This window comes from Mastomys coucha, unplaced genomic scaffold (genome assembly GCF_008632895.1).
Source record: "Mastomys coucha isolate ucsf_1 unplaced genomic scaffold, UCSF_Mcou_1 pScaffold6, whole genome shotgun sequence".
Lineage (NCBI taxonomy): Eukaryota > Metazoa > Chordata > Mammalia > Rodentia > Muridae > Mastomys > Mastomys coucha.
This window is the reverse complement of record NW_022196912.1, coordinates 55,814,989-55,839,861: the sequence shown is the minus strand read 5'-3', so window position 1 is coordinate 55,839,861 and position 24,873 is coordinate 55,814,989. Positions and strand designations below refer to the sequence as shown.

The following is a 24,873-nucleotide window of genomic DNA, read 5'->3' as shown; positions in this document are numbered from 1 at the left end:
AGAAAAGAAAAGTAAAGTTTGGAAATGTATTACAGATTAGCAGCTCATGGGCACAACATTTGATTAACATACAAAAAGCCCTGGGTTCAGTCCCGGAACTGGATAAGGAAGGAGGCAGGCTCACAAAGGCTGGCTCAGAGCATGCTCCTTTTTCTTGGTCCCCTCTCTTCTGAGCATTAGTATTTGTTGACTCCATGTCTGGAGTATTGGAACTTGTTTAAATATGATATGAATAATATACTAAGTTAAAAAAACACTGCAGATGGAACATAGGCTATCTTTCTGATACTTGGTATTGATCTAGAACTAATCTGTAGACAAAATAATGTTACATAAGGTGATTTTTTTTTTTTTGTCTAAAGTTTATCTCAAAATTCACCCTATACTGACTGACACTTAAATTCCTTTTTTTCTTTCTTCCCTCACTCAGCAAAGTTATTTTGTAAGCATTTGGTTTTATGGTTAATAGGTACAGTACTTTGTGTGCCACAAGGAAGAGAGATGATGCAACCAGGGATTTTGACTTGAGGAAGTGAACAATTTCATGACATGATAGAATATTCAGAAATGGATGTAAAACAAGCAGTGTATGATATGGTAGGCTCTGAACAGGCCTGTCCAAGAAAAGACTCTGTGTACATATGAGTAGATACAGAAAGAACATACCCATCTCAAACTCTGGTAAGGTGCTATTTTCAAAGCCTAGAACCTAAGTGATGGGGTTCACAGAGTAGCAAGTTATTGTTCTGTATATCAACTTATCTTGCTAACAAAGAGCTTGTGGTTATAAGGTACATCAGAATGTATAGCTGTTTGCTCTGCCTCACCTACTCTGAGAACCCTCATTTCATGTGAGCCAGGGCCTTTGGATTTCAGGTGTTCCTGTCCAGACACAAGGGACTCAGTAGGGGCTTGTGTCCATGTCTGCATCCCTGTTTGGTAGCCATGCTCTGCGCAGTTTACTTGTTCTTCAGAACACAGAGTAAAGGAAACCTTGAATGTTGCTCTTCAAATTGAATCTTTGAATAATCCATCTGTGATTGATTTCTAGGGACAGTGAGTGGCAGCAAAGCATTACAAAGTTAAAGACTTGTGAGGACCATGAAGGTGATAGCGTTTGAGCTGGTCCTGATAGATGGCTATAATTCTTAAGATGAAGATGGGGAGGAGGGGTTAGGGCATTCATTTGAAGAACAGGAAGCAAGATGAATGATGAAGTCAAAGTAACAAAAAGAGCCCTGTACTGAAAACGAAGACCAGTTTAGTTCAGAAGAACAAGACAGGTGGAAAGCAATGAGATAGGGCCAGGTTAAGAGGACTGGCAGATCTGTGGGGTTTTGGAACAATTATTAACATAGGTGGGAGACTTGGCATGAACTGAGGCTATGTGTGGCTAGAGAGCAAGACACAGCCTTGAGTTTCATTTTAAACCCAATTGCTGTGGGGGAGGGGGGCACTAAAACAAACTGAATAAATTACAATGAATAAATTACAGAATATGGAGGAAGATAATACGATATTGAATATTAAGAGTATGGCAGTAAAAAAAAGGAGAGAAAAATTTAAGTTGGATTAAGGTACAAGAGGGACAGTAAGATGGAGAAAGAAGTACTATAGTCACTTGAAATAGAATGAAGCTGAGGTGAGAGGTGGAGTACAGAATGAGTCACTGGCACGAGTCAGTGAATTTGTTCTGTCATATGGACAGTATAGGAACCTACTAGCAGCTCCTGAAAACAGGACAGGGTGTTGCGACAGGGAAAACAGATCAACGGGAACACCTTGAGAAAATAAACACCTTGAGAAAATAAACCTGGTTGTGATTATTGATGTGATTATTGATGTAGCTCATGCATGTTTTACCAGCTGCTAACTTTTCATAAACTCTTATCCCAAACTAACCTCCTAACTGGCAGGTGGAATTAAGGCCACTTTTTTTGTAAGAAAATCTGAGACTGAATCACCAACCAGACTCGTTATTTGAGATTTTGGTCTAGAATATGGGATCCGCGAACAATACAACTGAAGTAGCTGAAAGCACACCTTTTTTGGAGGGTGGGGAGCCCACGTCCCTGAACTCACAGGAGGGTGTGTGTATGGTTGTGCTTGGACAGAGGCCTCATGGTGGCAGGGCAAAGGTTATTACACGTGATCTTACAAGCTGATGTTCATCACGCTGCATAACTGCCGCATGGCTCATCGCGGTGACTACCCGGGTGAATTCCAGGGCGGACGCCTCGTAGGGACGAGGTCACGACGCAATCGGACGGGGAGGAGCCTGGAGAAGGCCGCGCCCTCTCACCTACTACATCTCCCAAAGCTCCACGCGGCCCTAAGGCATAGCAGCCCAGGCACCGAGCGCAGACTGAGGCTCTGGGAATGGGAGTCCGAATGCAGGTGCCGCCCCAGTGGACGCCAGTGGGGAGATCTGCAGCGATTGGCCAGCGAGCGATGGAGGCCCGCCCACGCATGGTGACGACAAGCCGCCGTCTGGCTACTTAAGGCGTCGTGGTCTGGCCACCCCGCCTTCGCTCCCGCGCTAGAGAGAAACATGTATCGTTTCCGCTCGCAGCTCTTCACGGGGATTTCTGCTGCCGCTGCCGCCGCCTCTTACCCGCGCCGCTCCTCGCCTCTCTTGTTAGCTCCAGACTCGCCTCTCAGCCGCCCGCCGCACAGACGCACGAGTAGACAGTGCAGCTCCATCGGCTGATCCTCGCTGAGCTCCAAGTGTAGGCGGCACCGGGCGGCCCACGATGCCGAAGAACAAGAAGCGGAACGCTCCCCACCGCGGTGGCGGGGGTGGCGGCGGCTCTGGGGCAGCGACGTCGGCGGCCACGGCAGGTGAGGGGTGTCCCCATGCCCGGGAGCCGGCTGGCCGGCCGAATGGGAGACTCCGGCCTGGGGCGCGGTGGGACTTGTAGTTCGGTCTTTGCTTCGGACGCCCAAGTCTGTATAGCGCGTGGCGCGGCTGAACTGCAGTTCCCATCATGCCCTGGGACTCGCGCTTCTTGGGCTGGCACGCGGGAGCCGTCCTGGAGCACCGACCCTTGGGGGCGGGGAGAAGTGGGACCTTGGGCCGGAGGGAGAGTCAGAATAAAGGGTGACCAGTACTTGGCGTTCTTCCTAGACGCCGCTGCTCCCTGTCCGGTCCTTTATGGAGCTAGAGATGGGGCGGAGTGCCGGTGGCTTACTGTTGCGGGCTGCCTGTGGTTCTCGCTCTAACATGGAGTTCTCGGGAGTGTCAAACGTCCAGCGGGCTTGGACCGGCTTTTGCGTCACGAGGCCTGAGCTTTGCGTGATGGGGCCAGGGTGACGCGGAGGTGTGAGTGGCTTCCATCCCGCTGCTTTCCTGCGCGTCCCGCGGGTCCTCTAAGGCGGGGTGGAGGCGTCGGAAGCCAAAGCCACCGCCCCACCCTTAGCGTGGCTCCCAATCCTAACCCGGTACTTTGCAGAAACCGGGAGCCCCCACAGCCCTTGTGCCGCCAGCCTAGGCTGCCGCGTTCTCCTTTGTGCTGCGTTCTATAAGTTCCATGCAGTAATAGGTGGTGAGAAGCCGAGGTTGCAGTTGGCTGAAAAAGTTAGGGATAAGTTTTTTTTTTTTCCTTCTATGCTAAGTCTAAGCTTTTTCTGGATGGCTTATTGCTGAACTGAATGTACGATTCTCTTCTTAATATATAGTTAAGAAAAAAAAAGTGATTGCAGCCTAAGGTCTCTTCTCCAAGACTGCACACAAGACCCATAAGTTGAGCAGTATTAAAATGGGTAGTCAATGAAATTGTTTTGTTAAGATTATGGAATTGGCCGGGCAGTGGTGGCTCATGCCATTAATCCCAGCACTTGGGAGCAGAGGCAGGCGGATTTCTGAGTTCGAGGCCAACCTGGTCTATAGAGTGAGTTCCAGGACAACCAGGGTTGTACAGAGAAACCCTGTCTCGGAAAAAAAGGAAAAGATTATGGAGTTGAATATTGGAATGCACTCAGACGTTCCACACCAAGGTAATAGCCATTAGGTATTTGTTGACCTAGCTGCTTCACATTGATCATTCGAATGATATTAGAAAAATAAACGACCAGTTTTCATGTTAAATGTTGCAGACTGGCAGTGCATAAGTTTTCCTTCAGGGTCTGGAGAGCTGAAAGCTCTAGATCACGCATTAGATGGTAACTGGCTGGGTATAGGCTATTACAAACACAATTTTTTCTTTTTTTTTCTTTAGATTTTTTTTTTCCTTTCTCTTGAATGGGTGGTAAATTCATTGTGAAGTTATGAAATACTGTCCATGTAACCTAGTTGTGGTTGAATCGAGGCTACTTCTGTTTAAGATTTCTCTCCTGAATAACAGGAGTTCTTTCATAAAAGTCTTATGTGTCTTACTAAAGTTTTCCTTTTAAAAAGATGAAAATAATGGAGGAACACTGACAGTTTGGAAACATGTTAACAGTGGTCTCCACCTCACAGACACCATTCTTTCTGTAGTTCCCTGGCAAGTATTATTTCTTAGGACACATTTTGCCTCAAGGTATATTTGACCTGCCATCAGACTTCATCAGTGCTTTTAAATTCTTTTTCATAGAAAAAAATACACTTTTAAACACTGCATCTTAGCATATGTAATATAAACACTGAAAGAAACATTGATTTATTTTTTAAAGCATCTATAAAAGGAAGTAATTGATTTGATTGTTAAAACTGCAAGCTTTAATATTGTTATCATAAAAATTAACCTCTTGCAAGTGGAACTGGATGAGAATGCTTTTCTGTAATTTTTTACTTTTTAGTCACATGTTTTACTTTAGTATGTTTTACTTACTAAATAGTTGAATCAAAAAAAGGGAATTAGCAAAAATTTTACTTATAAACCTTGTTTTCTATTGAAGTTTGGAAGACAGGGAGAATAAATTTGATTTAAGTGAATCTCTACAACCTTCAGTTTGGTGCCTAGGGTCTTGGATTTTTATGTATATTCTTTGTAAGTAAATGGGAACTTGTAGGAAACTAAGGAAATTGATCTCATGCATGGATTTATGCAGCACTGTTCTGATTTGAGGAGTAGATTTTTATGTTTTTTTTTTTTCTCATTTTGTTTATTATGACAGTCTCAGTCTAGTCTGTAGCCGGCTCTGGAATTCACTGGAGCCTCAACTTGTCTCAAACAAAGGCAGCGCCTTGTCTTAGTCTTCTGATTGCTGGAATAGCAGATGGAAAGCCACAGATTTATGGCATGAAGGACAGGGTTTTTAAGAAAAAAGTTTGTATAGTAAGCCTCTGAGAAATAAGGACTCCACATATGTAGAGTGCCTGCTCATTATTAACACAGGATAAAAAGGTAAGCTTGACCTAGATGTCAGACATTCTTACAAGGTGAGTTTCCTTGCTTTAAAAAGGCATTTACTTATTTGTGTGAGTATGAACTCACTAAGATACAGATCTGGACATCGGGACACTTCTGTGTGGGTCCCAGGGGATTGATGAACTCAGGCAGACAGGCCTGGCAGCAGCACCCTTTCTGCTGAGGCGTCCTGCCAGTCATTCCTTGCCCTTTCAAACCCCTTCCTGGAATCATGAAGAAACCAAACCAGTTGGTTAAGAGACAGAAGCTTAAAGTTGTGTACAAATAATCTTTAAAAAACAGGCCACATATGAAGTTTTAAAATTACACTGGCTTGTATGTAAATATGGTAAGATTCTTCAGAATGTACTTAGCTGTTAGCATAATTTGTCATGAGGAAAGCTCCAGAAATAGGCTGGTGTTTATTTTTTCCTAGCACTGTGATTAAGAAATGTTGGCATCGTTGCCTCACTTATTCTCTGTGCTTTCCTACTTTGATCCAAGTTACTTTGGCATCAGCCAAGCAGATTTCAAGGTCACATGTTAATTTAAAATTTTGCTAACTTCTGCATTTTTTTAAAAGCAACTTATATAAAAGAAAATTAGCCTAACTGTAACAGGCATAATTTTAGAGGATTTAAAAAAGTAAAATTAACAACCATTAATCCTAGGATTTGAGAGGCTGGGGTGGTAGGAAGATTGGCAGGAGCTGAACGTTAATCTGGGTTATATAGTGAGATTGGCTTGCAGAACCTGTCACCCAAAACTGGAATAAGTAAATAAAAGTAAGGTAATAATGACACTAAAGAAAAATACAGGGACTTATTTTTTTTTTTTTTTTGAGGAATTTGATTTTTATTCATACCTAAGATTAAGTATTAATCATGATGATGTGTGTATAGAAGTGTTAATAATTATACATTAAAATATTTCTGAAGAAATGAAGTTCTAAAAATATGCATTCAGATATAATGCTCAGTAATCTATATTTGCTTATAATTTTTCATGATGAAATTAATATACTTACGGGCTTTTGATACTTTCCCTTTCCTCAGTCTTTGGTGGGAATTAGTTGGCAATGATTGTATATGTTTATACACTGTTACATCAGTGTATTATACATAATGACATCTTTATGAACCAGTAGAACACTCCTAGATTTGTAGCATAGGACACATTATTTTCTATACTCCTTTATGATATGATTGTGTTTTGGTATGCTTAGTATTGAAATACATCTCTGTATAATTGCACATAGATTGTGCATAAAGTTAGTAGGTAAAACCTTTGCATAATAGATGCCAAAGGAAGAGGTTAGGTCCATTGGTGAGGAAATGAAATTGGCCTCTTGTGTAGTTCATGTTCATTTTCTGTCCTCTGTCCAGGTGGTAACCCTAGACACCTGCAGAGTGTACTCTATAATATTAAAACGTACTAGTTATTATAAGGATTTGATATTTGATGTAGTTTTTGATTTCACTAATACAAGGAAATTGAAGTTAATGTGTGATTCTTCAATTATGAATTTATTCTGAAAATATGCTAGTTAACTTATTTTTGGTAATAGCATTGGTATTTTTTAAAATCTAGGATATGGTTGGATATTTGAGCTTTGAGACAGGGTCTCACTGTGTAAACCTGTCTGGCCTAGAACTACCTCTATGTGGCTAGCCTCAAACTCAAAAGACTGTTGCCTCTTCTTTTGTCTTCCAAGTTTAAAGATTTATACAACCACAGCTTCAGTTCCTTTTTTTTTTTTTTTTAATTCGCAGATGGCTTAGTGGGTAAACAGCTTTTGCAAATAGGAGATCTGAGTTCCTGGAACCCTTGTATAGTCAGGATAGTATATACATCTATAATCCTAGTGTTCCTGTAGAGAGTTGGAGATAGGGGAGTTCCCAGAAGTTTGCAGTTTAACTATACACACAATTTCAAATATCAAAACTGAGACGCTGTCTCAGACATGGTGGAAGTCCAGGATGGACCCCCAACTCACTCATACTGTCACACATATACGGACTCATGTGCATTGTTGCTCATCCTGGTAATCCCAGCACTCGGGAGCTTGACGTGTGGGGATTGCAGTGAATTGAAGGTCAACCTTGTCTTCATAATGAGTTCTGTGCCAGCTCAGGCAATATAGTGAGACCCAGATTTAAAAGGGGAGAAGGAGAAGCAATTTAGTTTGCACAGGCTTTTAAAACATACCAGACACAAAACTTCTGCTTCTCTTTTGTTACCTTAAAAACTGCCCCTTTTGAACTTGGAACTTTAAAATAAGGCACCTGAACAAGAGGTCATTTATTTACTGGTTAATGCTTACTAAAGCTAGTTCTCATTGGTAGATGATTGGTACATTTCTGAAGTTGCTTCATTGTGTAAATAGTCTGAACTACAGACTAGATGAATCAACTTAATTTAGGAATGATACATATATTCTTTTGCAATATAATTGTCTCTTTACAAAAAGTTTGACTTTATTACAAGATCACTTTAAGTAAGATTTATAATTTCCAAGTTAAGAATTTGCATATATATAGCAAAGAGAAAGAGATCTCACCTCTTTTCTTTTCCTAATAGGTGGCCCGCATCGGACTGTTCAACCTTTCAGTGATGAAGACGCATCAATTGAAACAATGAGCCACTGCAGTGGCTATAGTGATCCTTCCAGTTTTGCGGAGGACGGTAGGAGTTTTAAATGTATACCTGCTGCTTGCCATACAAAGATGACATGAGAATTCTAGTTGTGAGCTATAGTGTTCCTTTTCCCAATCTACTTTTTTCCTGCTTTGTTACAGTGTTGGTTTCTTTTCTGTAGGACCAGAAGTTCTTGATGAGGAAGGAACTCAAGAAGACTTAGAGTACAAGTTGAAGGGATTAATTGACCTAACCCTTGATAAGAGGTAAGAGGTGTAAGCTTTCCATTCCCGGTGTTTCCAGTCAGTTACTTTATTATGTAATTTGTGCATTTCTCTGATAAAGCAGTTTTTCTGAAGCTCAATTTGTTTACTTTGGATGATGTAATGTTGTTTTGGTGAATTAATGTGCGTAGTAACATGTTACCAGAATTTAAATTGGTTTGTATTACTCATTGTTATAGCATAGTAGCATATATTAACTTTTATAGTTGAAATTGTAGTTGAAATTTATAGTATAAAAGTTGATCTTGAGCTTACTAGGACAAACTGCTTTAAGTTGTTTGTCCACTAAATTTGTTATGGGTATGAAAACTGTCAAGGGTCAGTTTTATTCATGGCATCTCTAGAATTGAACAGATGAAATAAGATACCCAGAAGATGTAGCATGTAGGTGTAGCTTGTAGGTGTAGCGTGTAGGTGTAGCGTGTAGGTGTAGCTTGTGTTTTATGACTCTGGTCCTGACAGGTAAGAGGCTCACTTGAGCTCAGGAATTGGAAACGGGCTGGACGGAACATTAAGTGCCCTTTTAAAGGGGTAGGGTGGACTGAAACTGAATTTACTTAAGATATGTACTACATAGAGTGTCTTACACATAATGTCTTATACATTGAAAGTACAAAATACTACCCAGTCATGAGTTGTAGCTACCAAGAAAAAGAAGTGCTCTGATAGAAAGCACTGTACAATCTCTCATTTTGAGATGATATATTGTAGGTGTGGTATTGAAAGATAGATACCTAGAACTTGATGACAGACTTGGAGATAGCATGACTTTAGAAGTCGTTAGTTTATAGCACTCTTAACTCGTTCTTCCTTCTTTTTAATGTATTTTCAATAGTGCGAAGACAAGACAGGCAGCTCTTGAAGGTGTTAAAAATGCACTGTCTTCAAAAGTGCTGTATGAGTTTGTTCTCGAGAGAAGAATGACTTTAACTGATAGCATTGAGCGCTGTCTGAAAAAAGGTAATGCCATAGTTCTTGACAGACCTGTGCAGAACCAACAAGGAACTGGCTCTCTTCTTACAGTAACGTTTGCTCATAAACAAACCTTAAGTAGGATAGATTGATATTCTTTGTTATCTCAGAAGAGGTTATTGCCATTCTCAGGTTACATAAGAAAGGGGTGAAAGCATCATATTTCTAAACATGTCTTTCTAAACATGGGAAAGCATAAGAATCCAGTCCATTTTTCCCTTGCACGTAAAACAACAATTATACTCTAAAATAATACCATATTTAGGATATCTGTCATATTTGAGTTCTATAGCTATGTAGTAGAAATTCTGGAATTCATATTGTAAAAGATGACATTCCTAAGAATAAAGAGAAAAAGGCTGCAGAGACAAAGTGCTTGCTTTACAAGTTTGGAGACTTCAGAATCCTCATAAATCAAAGCAAGCTCCAGGGCGGTGAGAGACATTGTCTCAGGAAGACCAGGCAGAGGCCTGGGGAGACGGCTCAGTAGGTATACTGATTACTGAGATAGTCTAGTGACCTAGATTTGTTCCTGGCACCCATATAACACACTAGCTGCAGTGGCTCAAATTTACGTTGAGCATTGCTGGGAAGGAAGTCAGGTTGGAAGTTTATGTGAGCAAGTCATTAACAGGAATGAGACACCATGCCTCAAAGTATGGTTTCAAGAGAGAATCAGCTTCCCAGATTGTCTTCTGACTTCAGGTATGTGTTCTGGTGCTGGCCCTCTCCTTCCCATAATAACAGTAAATCGGTTGAACTAAATTGGATGGCTCCTTAGGAACAAGGGAAGCTGTCGTCTGGTCTTTACTCATGATGCAAATGCACACACAAAAGATGAAAGAGCGCCATTAAAGGGGTTATAGTTAATGTTTCTCAACATTGCAGTTTTAGAAACTGCTAAAATTAAGATTTGCATCTACAGTTTCCTCATTTTGCCAAATTAAGTATACTATAAAAATTACATTCTATCATCGTTTTATTAACACAATAACTCTTATCAAAGATGTAGGAAGCACATGTTTGCTTAAATTCAATGAACTTTATGTCCTTTTCTCATTTTGCCTCAGGGTAAAAGTTGGGTTATGAATGTAGCTCCTACTTTCCTGTGGAACAAGGACAGAGCTAGGAAAAGTCTGGTGTCTAATCTTGTGTAGCTCTGCTATAGTACAGCAGAGCCAGTTGTGTTGGAGATAGGTTTTTTTTTTTTTTAAATGTATGAATTACATTGACACTTCCATAGTGGAAGCAAGATGAGATGGTTTTAGAAATTTAATTTCAATATATATCTATATATATTTTACAGTTTTTAGGTAATAAATTCAGGCCAGCTGTGGTGGTGTACAGTTCTAATTCTAGCAGAGAGAGACAGGAGGTCTAGCAAACTATAGCCCAGCAGAGCTACATAGTGAGATTACCCTGTCTCAAAGAAAATTTTATTTAATTTCAGTATTTGCTCAAACCTAGTATGTATGTGTCTTTGAGAAATGGTCTGCATTTATCCTTATGTAGACAGATCTTTTACTTTGATGGTTTATTTTGTTCAAATGATCAGAAGAAGGACTCTATACATGCCCTTAGATAAGTCATGCTTGGGCCAGCGCACTGTTAGTGTGAGTTCTTAAGGAATTAGAAGGCAGAGGTTGACATGAACCACATGCTTTTGCAGTCAATAAAATAATCCCTCAAGATGGAGACCAGCCTCTGTTTATAGATGAGGAAATCTGTTTAGAACATCAGAGTAATTAAGCTAGTATGTCTTGATCTATGATTGACTGAGGTTTATCTTTGTCTAGCATTTGAGCATTTTAAGCCTAAAATACAATATGGGTTTCAGAAGTACAGATGCTACCTTATAAATTACTACCTTGGAAATTACTCACTTGATACAAGTCTACTGAAAATAAAATCTGCCGTGCTTGCTTCTCTGCTGCTTTTCCAGGAAAGAGTGATGAGCAGCGCGCAGCTGCAGCATTAGCGTCTGTTCTTTGTATTCAGTTGGGCCCTGGATTTGAAAGTGAAGAGATTTTAAAGACTCTTGGACCAATCCTAAAAAAAATAATTTGTGATGGAACAGCTAGTATTCAGGCTAGGCAGACTGTAAGTATGAAATTAAAATTTACAGATCTATCCAGACACAATACCCAAGCTATAAGTAGTAAGATCTTTCTAGTACCTTAATCTCGTGTCTTAAACAGTTTAAGACAAATTCTCTTTTGTGCTCCAAAGTCTTCCATTTGAATACTTTGTTTACTTTTGGGATTAAAGACCATACACAGATATTAGATAATGGTTTCTTAGGATGGTTTTGGAATATCCTAACTGGAGCTTGAATGACACTGGTGTGTTTGTTGGGTTAAGTCCTCATGGAAAGCTATATTTGGATAAATGTAGGACTTTGAAGTCTAGTCTGTGAGGTGTTCCTACTTTAATATGTTTAGGGTTTGAGCATGCTTTCAGATCTCTAATTGGGTGGTACTTGAGGGAATTTGAGAGTCACTTGAACTTGACTAGATTTCTGCTTTGTGCTTCTTAGAAACTGATCTGTGTGCAATATCCCTTCTAGTTTCATGAGTTAGTAAAGGAGGAAGATCCAAGAGGAACAGTCACTTTCCTAAAGTTGTCTTGATATTTGATGTCAGAGCTTGGACTAAAATCTCCTTGTCTGGACATTACTCTACTTACTGTTCTTTCTTTCCCAATCTCCTTAGTACTATGTGTGGGAATAAGTGCAGGGAAGATTTCATATTGATTTTAAAAGCACATGTATAATAAGGTACTAACGGTCATTAACGTCTTCTTTTATTTTGTAGTGTGCAACTTGCTTTGGTGTTTGCTGTTTTATTGCCACAGATGACATCACTGTAAGCAGAATTAATTCCAGTTAGTGTTTTTATTTTTAATTGAAGATAGGCCTGGTCTTATTTCATATTCTTTTTCTTTTAGGAGCTGTATTCAACTCTGGAATGCTTGGAAAATATCTTCACCAAGTCATACCTTAAAGAAAAAGACACTAATGTTACTTGCAGCACTCCTAATACCGTGCTTCACATCAGTTCGCTTCTCGCATGGACATTATTACTGACCATATGCCCAATCAGTGAAGTGAAGAAAAAGCTGGAGCTGTATGCATTTTTATATATACATATATATATCTTTAATTATTTTATGTATATGGGTGTCTGTCTGCATGTATGTCTGTGCACCATATGAGTGCATTCTCCCTAGAGGCCAAAAGAGGGCTTTGGATTCCCTAGTACTGGAGATGGTTGAATATTACCATGAAGATGCATGGAATTGTACCTGGGTCCTCTGGAAGAGCAGCCAGTGCTGTTATCTCTCTTTAACCCTAGTTTCATCATTATTTATGTGTGTGTGCTTGCATGTGTGTATGTGTACCATCTGAGTGCTGGTGCCTACAGAGGCTGGCAGAGGCTATCAGATCCCCTGGAACTGGAGTTAAAAGCAGTTGTGAATTGCCTGTGTGTGTTGGCACCAAATTTGAGTCTTCTGCAAGAACAGAAGCAAGTGCTATTAAGCCACTGAGCCACTTTTCTAACACCCCTTAAGTTTCTTTTTTTTTTTTTAAATTAAACAAAAAACCAAAAACCATTTAGATAACATAACTGGTTGTACTCATAAAGTAATGACTATTTTCTAGGCATTTCCATAAACTTCCAAGCCTCCTTTCTTGTGATGATGTAAACATGAGAATTGCTGCTGGCGAATCTTTGGCACTTCTGTTTGAATTGGCCAGAGGAATGGAGAGTGTGAGTATCTAATTGGCAGGAGGAGATACATGACGACCACTCTTCCTTTGTATTGTCACTGTCAAAATTAGGAATTGGATAATAAATACATTTATAGGCTGGTCACCTGAGAACTTGTGATTGGTTTTGAGAGTATAATCTGGTGTAGGGTTGGTAGAAACATTCTTGCTGTCTGTAGAATTGAAGTTAGGGGAATGTTGTTCTACTGACAAATGCTTGACTTCAGGCATGTGGTGTTTTTTTATAAACAAATGGATGAAATACCAGTCAGCATAGATTTGGGGTGAGATAAGGTTGTTATTTATTTAGCATTGCTTTTGATAGTGTTCTGGATTCTGTTGGCCTACCCACTGTCTATATGCAAGTGTTAATTACTGTGGCTGGGCCTGTTAGGGTATTTAAAGGAGAAATATCTGACTAGCTGTCCTAATTGGCCCTGATACTGGTACTGTGTTAGGTTTGAACTGGAAGTCCAATGTTCTAGGAACCCTTTTATCTTTGTATACTGGATATTTGGTTACCCTGTTCATAATTTTTATTGTCACTAGGAAGGTAAATTTGTTCCTAGATATTAATTCATGTAATGTACTGGCATTTCAAATTGAGAAATAGGCTGGAGGGATGGCTGAGGTTAAGAGCACTTGTTCTTTCAGAGGATCTGAGTTTCATTCCCAGTACCTATCTACTACCATCTGTAACTCCAGTCTTAGGGGATCCATGTCTTCTGGCATCTGTGGACACCAGGCACACATATGGTGCTTAGATATACATGGAGGCAAACACTCATACACATAAAATAAAAGGAAAGGAAAAAGGTTTTAAATAAAACAAAACTGAAGAGCAGCTTTTAGTATCTGTCACTCCTTATTGTCATAGCAACAAATGGGATAAAAATCATAAGGAAACCCAAATGTGTGGGAAATTATTAATTTAATAGGAGATGTTATTTCCAACCTTGGGTTATTTAATAGGTTTTTTTAAAATGTTTATTTTTGAGACTATAGTATAATTACAATATTTATCTCTCTCTCTTTTTTTTTAACCCAATCCCAGAATATACCCCTTGTTCTTCAAATTCATGGCCTTGAGCCAATTCTAATGGCATATTACTTAAATCCCAGCACTGGGGAGGCAGGTAGATCTATAGATGAGTGAATAAGTTCCTGAACATTCAGGGCTAAACTTTGTCTCAAAAATACAAGTTTATGTATATCATGGCCTCCTTTTTTCACTAGATGTTATTGAATGCATACATGTATACTTACATCCCATATATACTCTTAATCCAGTCTATATGATGTTTCTGGTATGTGTTTTTAGGGCAGACTGTTTGGCATTGGACAAACAATTGGTATGCTCTTCCTTGGGGAGGGCCACTTCTCCTGCTTTCTGTTTTCTATGGTTGCCTCTAGTTCTTTGTGTAAGCATGAGGCCTCCTAGGCATTCCATCCTCTTTGACTTTTAACCTAAGGAGAAAAGCAGTATTTGCAGGGTGAAGCTGTGATTAGTCACGAGTTTTAGGACAGCAGGTGTCTAATAGCATTATGGTGTTGTAGACTGTAGCTTTTTTAGGCCTTTACTTTTCATTTAGGTTGAATCTCAGATGTTTATGCTTTTAATATTCAATCCATGTGAAGGGGTTAGCAGCCCTCTCACTTTCATCAGGAAGGTAGCAGCTAAGAATGACAGTAAACTAAAGCTGTGAGCAGCCAAGGATCCTGTTATGTGAAAAGTAATTGGACTCAAATTTAACAGTCAATTCATTTTACTGAGTTAATTGATGACTTTTAACTAGACACAGAAATAGATGTCCCAGGTTTAATCTTGACATTCCTCTGCTGGCTAGAAATGGGAGTTTCCTTTAACTCTTTGGAATGCATCTTAAAATGAAGTGATAATGTAATTTCAATTTAAATTACATTTTAAGTTTTACTACGTAAATACTTTTTGTTCTCTGACTTAATAAAATGTATAGGGTAACACATCTAGGTATGTTTAGTTTGTGATGTAAGTAGTTGCCAAAGGACAGCAATAAAATGAGTTACAAATAGAACCTTTTTTTCAGATTTTCTTTAAATAAACTTTTAAAAATGTGGGTAGTTACAGTGTTTAAAGTTAATGAGATCAAGGTAATAGGTACAGCTTTGTGGTAGAGCACTTGCTAAGTGGGACCAAGGTCCTAGTACTGCAAGAAAGTTAAAGCAGGTTGATTAATTACATAGGCAGATTTAAAATAACTTATAGCAAATAAGTATTTAATTATTAAGTTTTTGCTAACATAATTGTTCTGTGGTACTCTTGACCTGGTTATTACACAGTATGGTGAATTTTTCTTGAACCTTGGAGATAGGAATAAAACTTAAAATGTAATTTAAACTAAAAGTACATTATTATTTCACTTTTAAGATGCATTCCAAATAGAGTTAAAGGGAACTGCCATTTCTACCCAGTAGAGGAATGCAAGATTAAACATGTTAGCTGGTGAATTAGTTGGTTAGATATGAGTATTTAAAGTTGTAGAAATTATTACTCCTTCGATTGCTGTACCAGCTTACTATGTGCTTGCTGTATATCTGTATGGGAAGCAATGGACTCTGGAGCCATGCTGCCCGGGCACTTTCCTGTCACCCTTGCTAGTTGATCTTGGATAGCTTCTATTTCTCAGTAGTGTCCTCATCTTTAAAGTGGAAAAATGATGGTGACGATGTTGGGTAAAGCAGCCTTTTATATTAAATGTCAATTGGATTAGATTGGCTTCTTTTCAGCAACATCTTCTATAAAATAACAGAGGCCATGTGATATTCTGGTTCAAAACATAATAGCAGGGAAGCAGATCAGATTGTAGTATTCCCCAGTTCTCTCTGTTCTTTTTCATCTCACCGCACAGAGGAGATGCTACACAATATATAATGAGACAAAAGGTTAATTCAGCAACTAAAGCTCCTTGGGGCTAAGTCTGATACTTACATGCTCTCAAAAGAGCAGTTCGGCATTCTTTCTTGCCTTTGTAGATAGGAAACTTGACCCAGTGTGAAATGTCCATTCTTTAACAAAAGTGAAGTAGGAAAGTCTTTGTGCTGAAGTAGGACAGAGTAAAACTATTTTAGGGGTCATGTTTAGCTCTTGTGAAATGGGGAGGGATCAAATTCTCTAGTGTGAGCTTTCCAGATGGTTTTCTAGACAGGTGTTTGCCTACATACTATTATGGGCTATAATTTTTATATAATAAAGTTTAGGCAGGTGGCTAGGACCCAGCTTGCTTGCTGCTGCTGCTTCTTTAATATTTATTTATTTTATGTGTATGATTACACTGTAGCTGTCTTCAGACACACCAGAAGAGGGCATACGTTTCCATTACAGAAGGTTTTGAAGGCACCATGTGGTTGCTGGGAATTGAACTCAGGACCTCTGGAAGAGCAGTCAGTGTTAACCGCTGAGCCATCTCTCCAGACCAGCTTGCTTCATTTTTATAGCACTAATGTTTTTGTACAGAAGTACTGCTTTGAGTAGTTACCTTCGGTGATGTCAAACTTTTTGCCCCAAGCTATACTCACCGAGAATTTTCTTACAACTTCAGTTTGCCCTAATTCTATCCTATTAAATTGTGTTAAAGTGATGACTGACTTGTTTATATCTTAAGAGCCCGTTTTTTTGTTTGGACAAGAGTGTCAGTTTATTATATATCCTAAGCTGGAAGAAGTAGGATTTTGACATTGTTTATTGGATGCCTTTGTTGAGTGTTTTGTATTTTCTTTTTTTATGCTTGTTTACTTTATGGAACCTTTTATGTTAGGCATTTGTATTTCCAAGGCTTAATAGTGTTGAGCTTAGTGATTCACCAGCTGTCCTTAGATTGAATTTTTGTCATTGTGTAGACTGTATATTGGAGTTTCTCAGCCTTGGCACTGCTGCTGTTAGGAGCCTGATAAGGCTTCTAGTATGCTGTAGGTATTTAGCTGTATCCCTTGCTAGAGTCTACCCACTAGGTGACAATACCACTTTCCCTAAGATGACAACCAAAAATATCTCCAGACAAAGCCAGTGTGACTCTAGGAGGTACAGTCTTCCACAGCTGAGAATCATTGACTGGGGTTTGCAGTACTTGGATCCAATTAAGATAATATATTGGATCCCTCAAATTTGGCTTGTCTTTACAGATCTGAAAACTTCTTCATATATTCTTTAAAAAGTAAGAGAACCAAGAAAAAAAAGTAAGAGAACAAATTGATAAAATTTCAGTGGAAAATTAGCAGTCCTTGAACTATTTGCTTTTTAGAAGTAAAATGATATTAATTTAGGATACAATCAAATTTTGGTATTTAAATATAAAGATATTATAACTTTGGTCTAGTTTAATAGTTTATATTATTATATATTAGATGTCTTACTGGTAGGTGTGGCATATAAGAGAGGCTTAGGTTGGATTGGAACATGTTGGAAAATATTAGAAGAGTTACAGCTATCAGAAATACCAGAATTTAAATCAAGTTGAGACATTAAAAGATTAAAAGCAAGAATATCACATTGGTTTCAAGTTTGTATCACTCCCCTCCCCCAGAAGTGATTGGAAGTAACTTTTTGTCTTAAATTTAATTACTGAACCATGTTTCTTGTTGCATCTTATTGCTTATTAGAGACAGTGGCCATAAATAGAAACCATATCATCTGAAAAAGCACTGCTGATTAACTTGCACCTCTGAAATAAAAGTGGTTGTGTGTTAGACCTCGAGTGGTCAGGTATCCAGAATAGATGCTGCTGGCACATCCATCTCATGGAACTTTAGACACCGAGGTCCTGTGCACATCCCAGTGCTTCTCTAGGGCAGCTAGTCATACTCAGAAGGAGAGTGGTGCTTTGTTGTATTTTGTAGTTAGCAGTTCTGTAGTTGAATTTTTGCATAATATCTGCCTGTTTATATGTGCACAAATCTCCATAAACAGAAAAATTGTGTTGCTTTATACAACTGGTATGTTTTTTGTCGATTCTAGAAGATGTAAAAGATGAAAAGTAAGTGAAATAAAATCTATTTCCTTGGTCAGGACTTTTTTTATGAAGATATGGATTCTTTGACCCAGATGCTCCGGGCTCTGGCTACAGATGGAAATAAACACCGTGCCAAAGTGGACAAGAGAAAGCAGCGGTCTGTCTTCAGAGATGTCCTGAGGGCCGTGGAGGTAGGGCTCTTCAGTGCCAGCACAGCCAGCAGCTCACTGAAATGAGAGGCTCGAGCAAACACCTACATCGTTTTGTTGCTTGATTTTCACTCTAGCCCAAAGCTATTTCCTCATTTAAACCGCAGAGCAGGGACTTAACAGTGTAGGGAAGAGCTGGCTCCTTTGTGAAGCTGCATCTGAGAAGCTAAGCTGGGCTGGGCCTGGTGAATGCTTACATGGAAACCTTGATGTCAAGCCTTTACCTCCCGCCACAGTATAGGGGAAGAATTCCTGGAAAGCAGAAGCACTTACTGTAGGGTAACGAGGACTGAAGGCACTGTTTGGTTGGAGAGTGTCCCTAGCAGATGTGAAGCTCTGAATTTTATATCACACTGGAGACAAAAAATAAAGAGATCTGTGGTTGGCAGCATCTTACCTTATGTCTCACATCAGAATTCTGTGAATGAGACCAAGATTCTGTATGCTTCTTAAGCTTCGGTATAATGTTGCCCGTAAGTGTCTGTGATGTCTGGGAAGACTAGGTGCTAAAATTCCAAAATAACAAAACCTAGGATCTTACAGAGGCCACATGGCAGTCATTGATTTCCGAGCCTCTCTCATGTTAGTCTGCTTGGTTGAGATGAGCTTTAGGATGGATGAGGGCAGTCTCTTGAAGTTCAAGACCTAACTGCTTTTGGATGGTTGGTAAGAAGAGTTTGTTGTAAAACTGGGGCTGTTTTTACAATAGATGACTATTCAGGAGTCAGTCAACTTGATGAGTATATGAGGATTTAAGCTAGACCATGATGCATTGGGAGAAAAGCCAGGTCAGTGGGTTAGAATTTGATGGGGGGAGATAAGAGATGTGCCCCCAATATCTGTTAACAGGCATGGCTACAGGACTAAAGAAGGCAGAACTGGCAGCTAGCATGATATTAAATAGCTAGTAGTTTTGTTCGGTTTTGTGTTACTAGTAAAAGTATGGAAGAGGGAATCATAAAAAAAGTTTGAAAATATAAATGGGGTTGGAGAGATGGCTTAATGAGAAAGCATCTGCTATGCACGTTTGAGGACCTGCATTTGAATTGCCAGAACCTACAGTTAGCAAATACCTATAGTCCCAGTGCTCCTGCAGTGAGATGGGACACAGAGACAGTAGAATCTAGAAGCTCATGGGCCAGCCAGCCTGTTTTACACAGTGAACAAAATGAGAAATCCTGGTCTCAGCCAAGGTGGAAGATGGGATAAGGACCGACATTTGTTGCCCTCTGGCCTCCAAGTGCACACAGCAAGTGTGTGTACACATACAAATAGAGAGAGCAAGTGGGGAAGAGGGAGAAGAGAAAGGGAAAGATGGGAATTCTTGAGCTAGGAAGCAGAAGGGCTTAGTTATCTTTAGGAAGGAGGAAAGGATAAGGGCTTAGAAGAAGTTTACAGAGCATGATTGTGAAGTAAGCTCTGAGGTTTAAATGTTCCTTGAAACTACAAAGGTTGCAAGAATATAGAATATATTTTTGACTACTAGGATGTTACTTCATAAACATGCTCTCAAACCTATAATAACCAACTGATAGGTCGCTCCATTTTTTAGGCCACAGAATAGATTCAAAGAGGTTACTTACTTGCTAAGTAACAAGCTATGTAAGCCTAGATAGAATTCATATTCCTTCACTTCATTCTACTTAATGTGTTTAGAGAAAAGGAACTGGGTAGTTGTGGAATGCACATGTCCCTTCAGGTTTCTTGGATCCCTGTGGCAGTGAGTTGTATTTTCACTGGCAATGCCCATTTCTCTTGGTCTACTCGAGAAATGGTGTAATGGTGCTGTGGCAGAACCACTCTGCCTCTGAAACACACCTCTTCCCTTCTCTTACATCTTACCCAGGTTGTGATTGAACTTTGTCTTCTTGCCTCAGCCTTCCTGGCATTATGGGTATGTCTTGCTGCACCTGGCTTCGCCTTCTTAATAAACCTAGCTGAGGTTTCTTGGAACTCCTGGTTGCTTGTTTTCTCACTTTTCTGTGTCTGTTGACCTGTTTATCTTTACTTCCTCCTGTAGGTCCCAGGGGTCCATCTATTGACTCAGTTTACTCCTTGCCTTGTGCCATGTCTTTCTGTTTGGCAGCCTCTCTCCTCCCATCCTACATCAATAGAAACACTTGACCTTTTCTTCACATCTCTTAAGTCCTTTTGAAGTTTTAGGATACTTAAGATTGTGGCTTTGTTACCAATTTATTAGTTGTGTCATCAAGTTTATACAGTTCCTTGGGGTTCCTTCCTTCTTGCTCTGAGACAGTAGTTACTAGCCTGACCACATCTTTGATAAAGAAGTATCAGTTTCAAGTACTGTTCCCTTTATATCAGTATTTTTTTAGAATAGGAATTGTGTTTGGGTCATTTTAGGGCATGTAATAATTTCGGCTCCTCTGTTGTATAGGAACGGGATTTTCCAACAGAAACGGTTAAATTTGGTCCTGAGCGCATGTATATTGATAGCTGGGTCAAAAAACATACCTATGACATGTTTAAAGAGGTTCTTGGATCAGGGATGCAGTACCACTTGCAGGTGAGTGACACCCTTGGTTTAATTGAGTGGGGTGGAATTAAAGGACTAGGTTGGCTTCTGAAGTTAGCACGCTATCCAAGATGCATCCAGGCAGTAAATATACAGTTTTACATTGCATGGTCCTAGGACTTAAGGCATTAGAGAAGACTTCATACTGAGAAAACAGAAAGCTCAGCTTCTTATTTCAGATAGCCATATCACTTCTGTAGTCAGACTCACTGTAGTGAAATGGACATTTGATATACCTCTTCATTTCAGACAAATGAATTCCTTCGCAATGTATTTGAGCTTGGACCCCCTGTGATGCTTGATGCTGCAACGCTTAAAACCATGAAGATTTCTCGTTTTGAAAGGGTAGGTTTTGTTTTTGTTTACAACAAAAAGCACAGCTTCTCAGGTTTCTCTTCAGGTCTTAGAGTCCTTTTGCTTTTTAGGACTAAATACATTGAAGAGAAATGGAACCAAAGCTCTGGTTCTGCCTGGAGATAGGAACGTTTGCATGTTCTGTTGGACTGGCAATAGCTTAATGGAGTGCCAGGCTCATTTTCCATAAAGCCTGTAACATGAAATTGTGATTGGTACCATTTTTTGTTTTGTTTTGTTTTGTTTTGTTTTGTTTTGTTTTGTTTTTTTTCTTTGAGACAGGGTTTCTCTGTGTAGCCCTGGCTGTCCTGGAACTCACTCTGTAGACCAGGCTGGCCTCGAACTCAGAAATCCGCCTGCCTCTGCCTCCCAAGTGCTGGGATTAAAGGCGTGTGCCACCATGCCCGGCGATGGTACCATTTCTTTTTTAAGATATCAACAAATTTTAAGTGTTTGGTTTTTATTAAGGTAAGATGTATGTAACAGAATTTTCTTGCACTTAATTATAGGATGATGTGTGCCTGTTACCTCTCTAGTTCCTTTGTGATTTTTATATTTCCCCCAAGTTTGTTTCTTTGTCTTACTAATCATGTATATTTTTCTTTTTTTTATTTCAGCATTTATATAACTCTGCAGCTTTCAAAGCTCGAACAAAAGCTAGAAGCAAATGCCGAGATAAGAGAGCAGATGTTGGAGAATTCTTCTAGATGTCTGAATTTGATGGCTGTTTTCTAATTTCTTCCTTTCTTATTATTTTTGCTACTTCTAGTGTATATAAGCTTTTAGAGACAGTTTTTTTATCTTGGTCAACTTAAATAATTTTTGATGTAGGGGTGGGTTATATTTTAATTTAATGTACAGTATTACAAATTAATGAGTTCTTTATTCTCTGTAAAAATAACTGGTAACCACAAATAAAGTGTTTGTGATGTTTGGTCATATTCTGTGTAGTGAGCAGATGGTATTTCACAATAAGGTTAACTTGGGGTTGGCGAGATGGGCTCAGCAGTTAAGAGCACTGACTGATCTTCCGAAGGTCCTGAGTTCAAATCCCAGCAACCACATGGTGGCTCACAACCACCCATAATGAGATCTGACACCCCTTTCTGGTGCTTCTGAAGACAGCTACAGTGTACTTACATATAATAAGTCTTTTTTAAAAAGGTTAACTTGTTTACATTACTCATCAGAAGTATTGACAGATAATGATACACACATGGGACTTAGAGTTTTGGGGAATAAGTTCGAGTGGGAGGTTGATTTGATTTTGTCAGCTCGTTAAAAGGCATTAAGTTATTCCATGCTGCGCTCAACCCCTTGTGTTCAGATCTGGGGAATTGATGTTAGCTTGTGCCAGAAGGCTGCCAAGCTTCACCCCTAAGAGCCAAGAACAGGGCGTGCTAGATGAAACCTGTGCTTTTCACTTTGGAATTAAAGGTCTTTCCCCACTGGATGTGCATTTTTGTTAACAGAAGAAACACTGTTTATGAAATAAAGTTCAGAATGAGTCAAGGCAGGTAGGGAGTGAGACATTTTTGAATGTTTGGAAACAAAAGACAAAGCTTTGAGTAATCAAATGTTGAAATTAAGAAATATAACATTATACATAACCAGGACTTAGATTAGCCAACTTCAAAAGTGTTTTCTTTTGCTCTTGTGAGGCATCTTATAAGCATTTTAGCAGTGCATGAAACAACCATTAATCTCCACATAGCTTCAGTGAGTGCAGTTCAGGGTACATGGACTCGGTTTCCTTGATGCAGAGGGCAGCGCTTGGAAACATAACACATGAGGGTTCCCCCCAAGTTACTGTTCTGTGTTCCCAACAAACTAGAAGGTCTATGCTGCTAAAGGTTTATCAGTTTGGCTGCGGCTTTCAGTTCTAGTCCTCAGAGCACATTGGGGAACACACTGGAATCTAGAGTGGCTAACGCAGGAAACATTGCCCCTATATTTACAGTTTTGAGTGTTTGTTGTATGTGTCCACCCATGAGTGTTACTTCAGGATCCATCCATCTTTTTCTGGAAGTGGATCCTGTTTCTACCACTCCAGTACCAAGTAGCCAGTTTGATATGTAGCTTCTGAGTATCAAAATCAGTACTTGTGGTTTCCAGACAAGCATTTTACCACCAGCCCTGTGTATGTGTTTTAATGAATTTTTATCAGTTTATTTGAAGGCTTCAAAAGCCCTCTTCTTTCTGTCATCCATCAGTCCCTTCTTTTGATGTTTTCCACCTGCCTTTCATGTTTCTGTTTATACACCGATAGCAATTTCTTGGTTTATTGGTTTTATTGTTTAACTTAATAGGCGAAGAGTTCTCACATCAGTTTATTTGGGGGGAAATAAACATTTGCCTTAAAGTGGTATTTACTTGTCTTGGACTTTTACACACATACACTAAATGCTTGCCACCAAGTCTTTCCTTACTAAAGAAATTTATAAAATTTGGTTGTGTGTCAGTATAGATTAGTTTCTCTCACTCAAGTGTACAGCTGTTTTCTTGAAACATCGAGGTTATCCTTGGATTGATTTTTCAAATCAGAATTCACACTAACCTCTTGTGTTAGGTGGCATGCCTGTAGTTTCTTAGGAATGAATATAAAAAGGGTCAGTAATTTTAAGGTCGTAACTGAAAGTTTGATATGTGAATTTCTGTGTAGAACATCAAGTTCAGAATGAAACGTTGGACAATTCAAATTCAATTTTGGAAGGTTTCCTTTTCTGATTCATGAAATGAAATAATTTAAAATGATTTTGTTTTTGCCTTTTGTGCTTAAAATTGGTTATACGGTAGATACCATGCCTGAGCAATTAGGAAGTAAGTTTTTCATGTACTCAATTTTGTTGATTGGAGCTACTGAAACAACGTTCAGCCTTAGGTTTCCAATTTCTCCTTCTTTAGAGATATCTCTCTTAACATTTTCAGTCACACTCTATGTTGTCTGGCTCACATACAATGCCTTACCTTGGTTTAGTCCATACTTAACTCTTACATCCTAGCTCTGAGCCGAATTTTGTGGCATTAGTTGCTTCATACACCCGCAAATCCAGGCACTTCAATTTCCCACCACATTCACATTTTTTGAACTCTGGTATTTATTCCTATTTTCATCTTGTGGCTTATTCCTATGTTTTTTTTTTTTTTTTTAACTAGGATTTGAGGAATGAGGAAATAAGAGCATTTATCTCATGCTTGAGATTACAAAGATGGAAACTTTAACTTTAGGAATCATTGAGTAACTTCTGCTGGTAATGACTGCTAAGAACCTGTTTAAGAATTGAGTTGAAAGCAGTAAAGTGCCAGCCAGCCAACCACTGATTCTCAGCCAAATTGCTGTGGCAGAAGAATTAATTTTGAAGCAGCCAACAATAGGTGGCTCAACTCTTGTGATGGCATTTATTGGATTTCCTGGGAATTGACTAAATATCATGAGGGACATTTGAAAGAAAATGCAAGGCCCCAGAATAGGCAATTTATGTTTTTTACCGATTCAAATCTTAAAGCAGCATCTTGTATTTAGAGAGCTGTCATATTCTGGTCAAGTATTGTCTGGAGTCTAACTAAAGCCAGGCGCCTTCAGACAGGTGTGATAGATGGATCCGCGGAGTTGTCTGCCACTTTACCCTCTGGAGCGGGGTTCTTAGGCTGCGGTTCCCATCTCTGCAGGACTAGTACTTGTGGGTTATAAAGTTAGAAGAAGGGGAAACCGTGCTCAGAACGGAAGCAAGTGCTGCAGATGGTAGGGGATTTGGGACAGACTGGGTAGTTAAGAGTTTTGGTTTTTGACCTGCATG

The 24,873-nt window shown here is 39.4% G+C and overlaps 1 protein-coding gene across 1 annotated transcript; it reads left to right on the top strand.

The window, feature by feature from the left end:
- Positions 1–2,504: 2,504 nt before the first annotated feature.
- Positions 2,505–22,017, top strand: Ifrd1 (interferon related developmental regulator 1). The gene is made up of 12 exons (XM_031356101.1): positions 2,505–2,841; positions 7,911–8,015; positions 8,149–8,233; positions 9,087–9,211; positions 11,166–11,323; positions 12,037–12,087; positions 12,170–12,348; positions 12,885–12,993; positions 18,034–18,168; positions 20,585–20,713; positions 20,972–21,067; positions 21,694–22,017. Exons 1-12 carry the CDS (start codon positions 2,754–2,756, stop codon positions 21,781–21,783), a joined length of 1,350 nt encoding a protein of 449 aa, XP_031211961.1. The 5' UTR covers positions 2,505–2,753; the 3' UTR covers positions 21,784–22,017.
- Positions 22,018–24,873: the final 2,856 nt, after the last annotated feature.

Bases quoted from the DNA above. Each gene is read 5' to 3' on its own strand.
- Ifrd1 (XM_031356101.1), top strand. From the start codon at position 2,754: ATGCCGAAGAACAAGAAGCGGAACGCTCCCCACCGCGGTGGCGGGGGT. The intron at 11,324-12,036 runs GTAAGTATGAAA...TTTATTTTGTAG, and splicing joins GTATTCAGGCTAGGCAGACT to TGTGCAACTTGCTTTGGTGT. The intron at 18,169-20,584 runs GTAGGGCTCTTC...TCTGTTGTATAG, and splicing joins ATGTCCTGAGGGCCGTGGAG to GAACGGGATTTTCCAACAGA.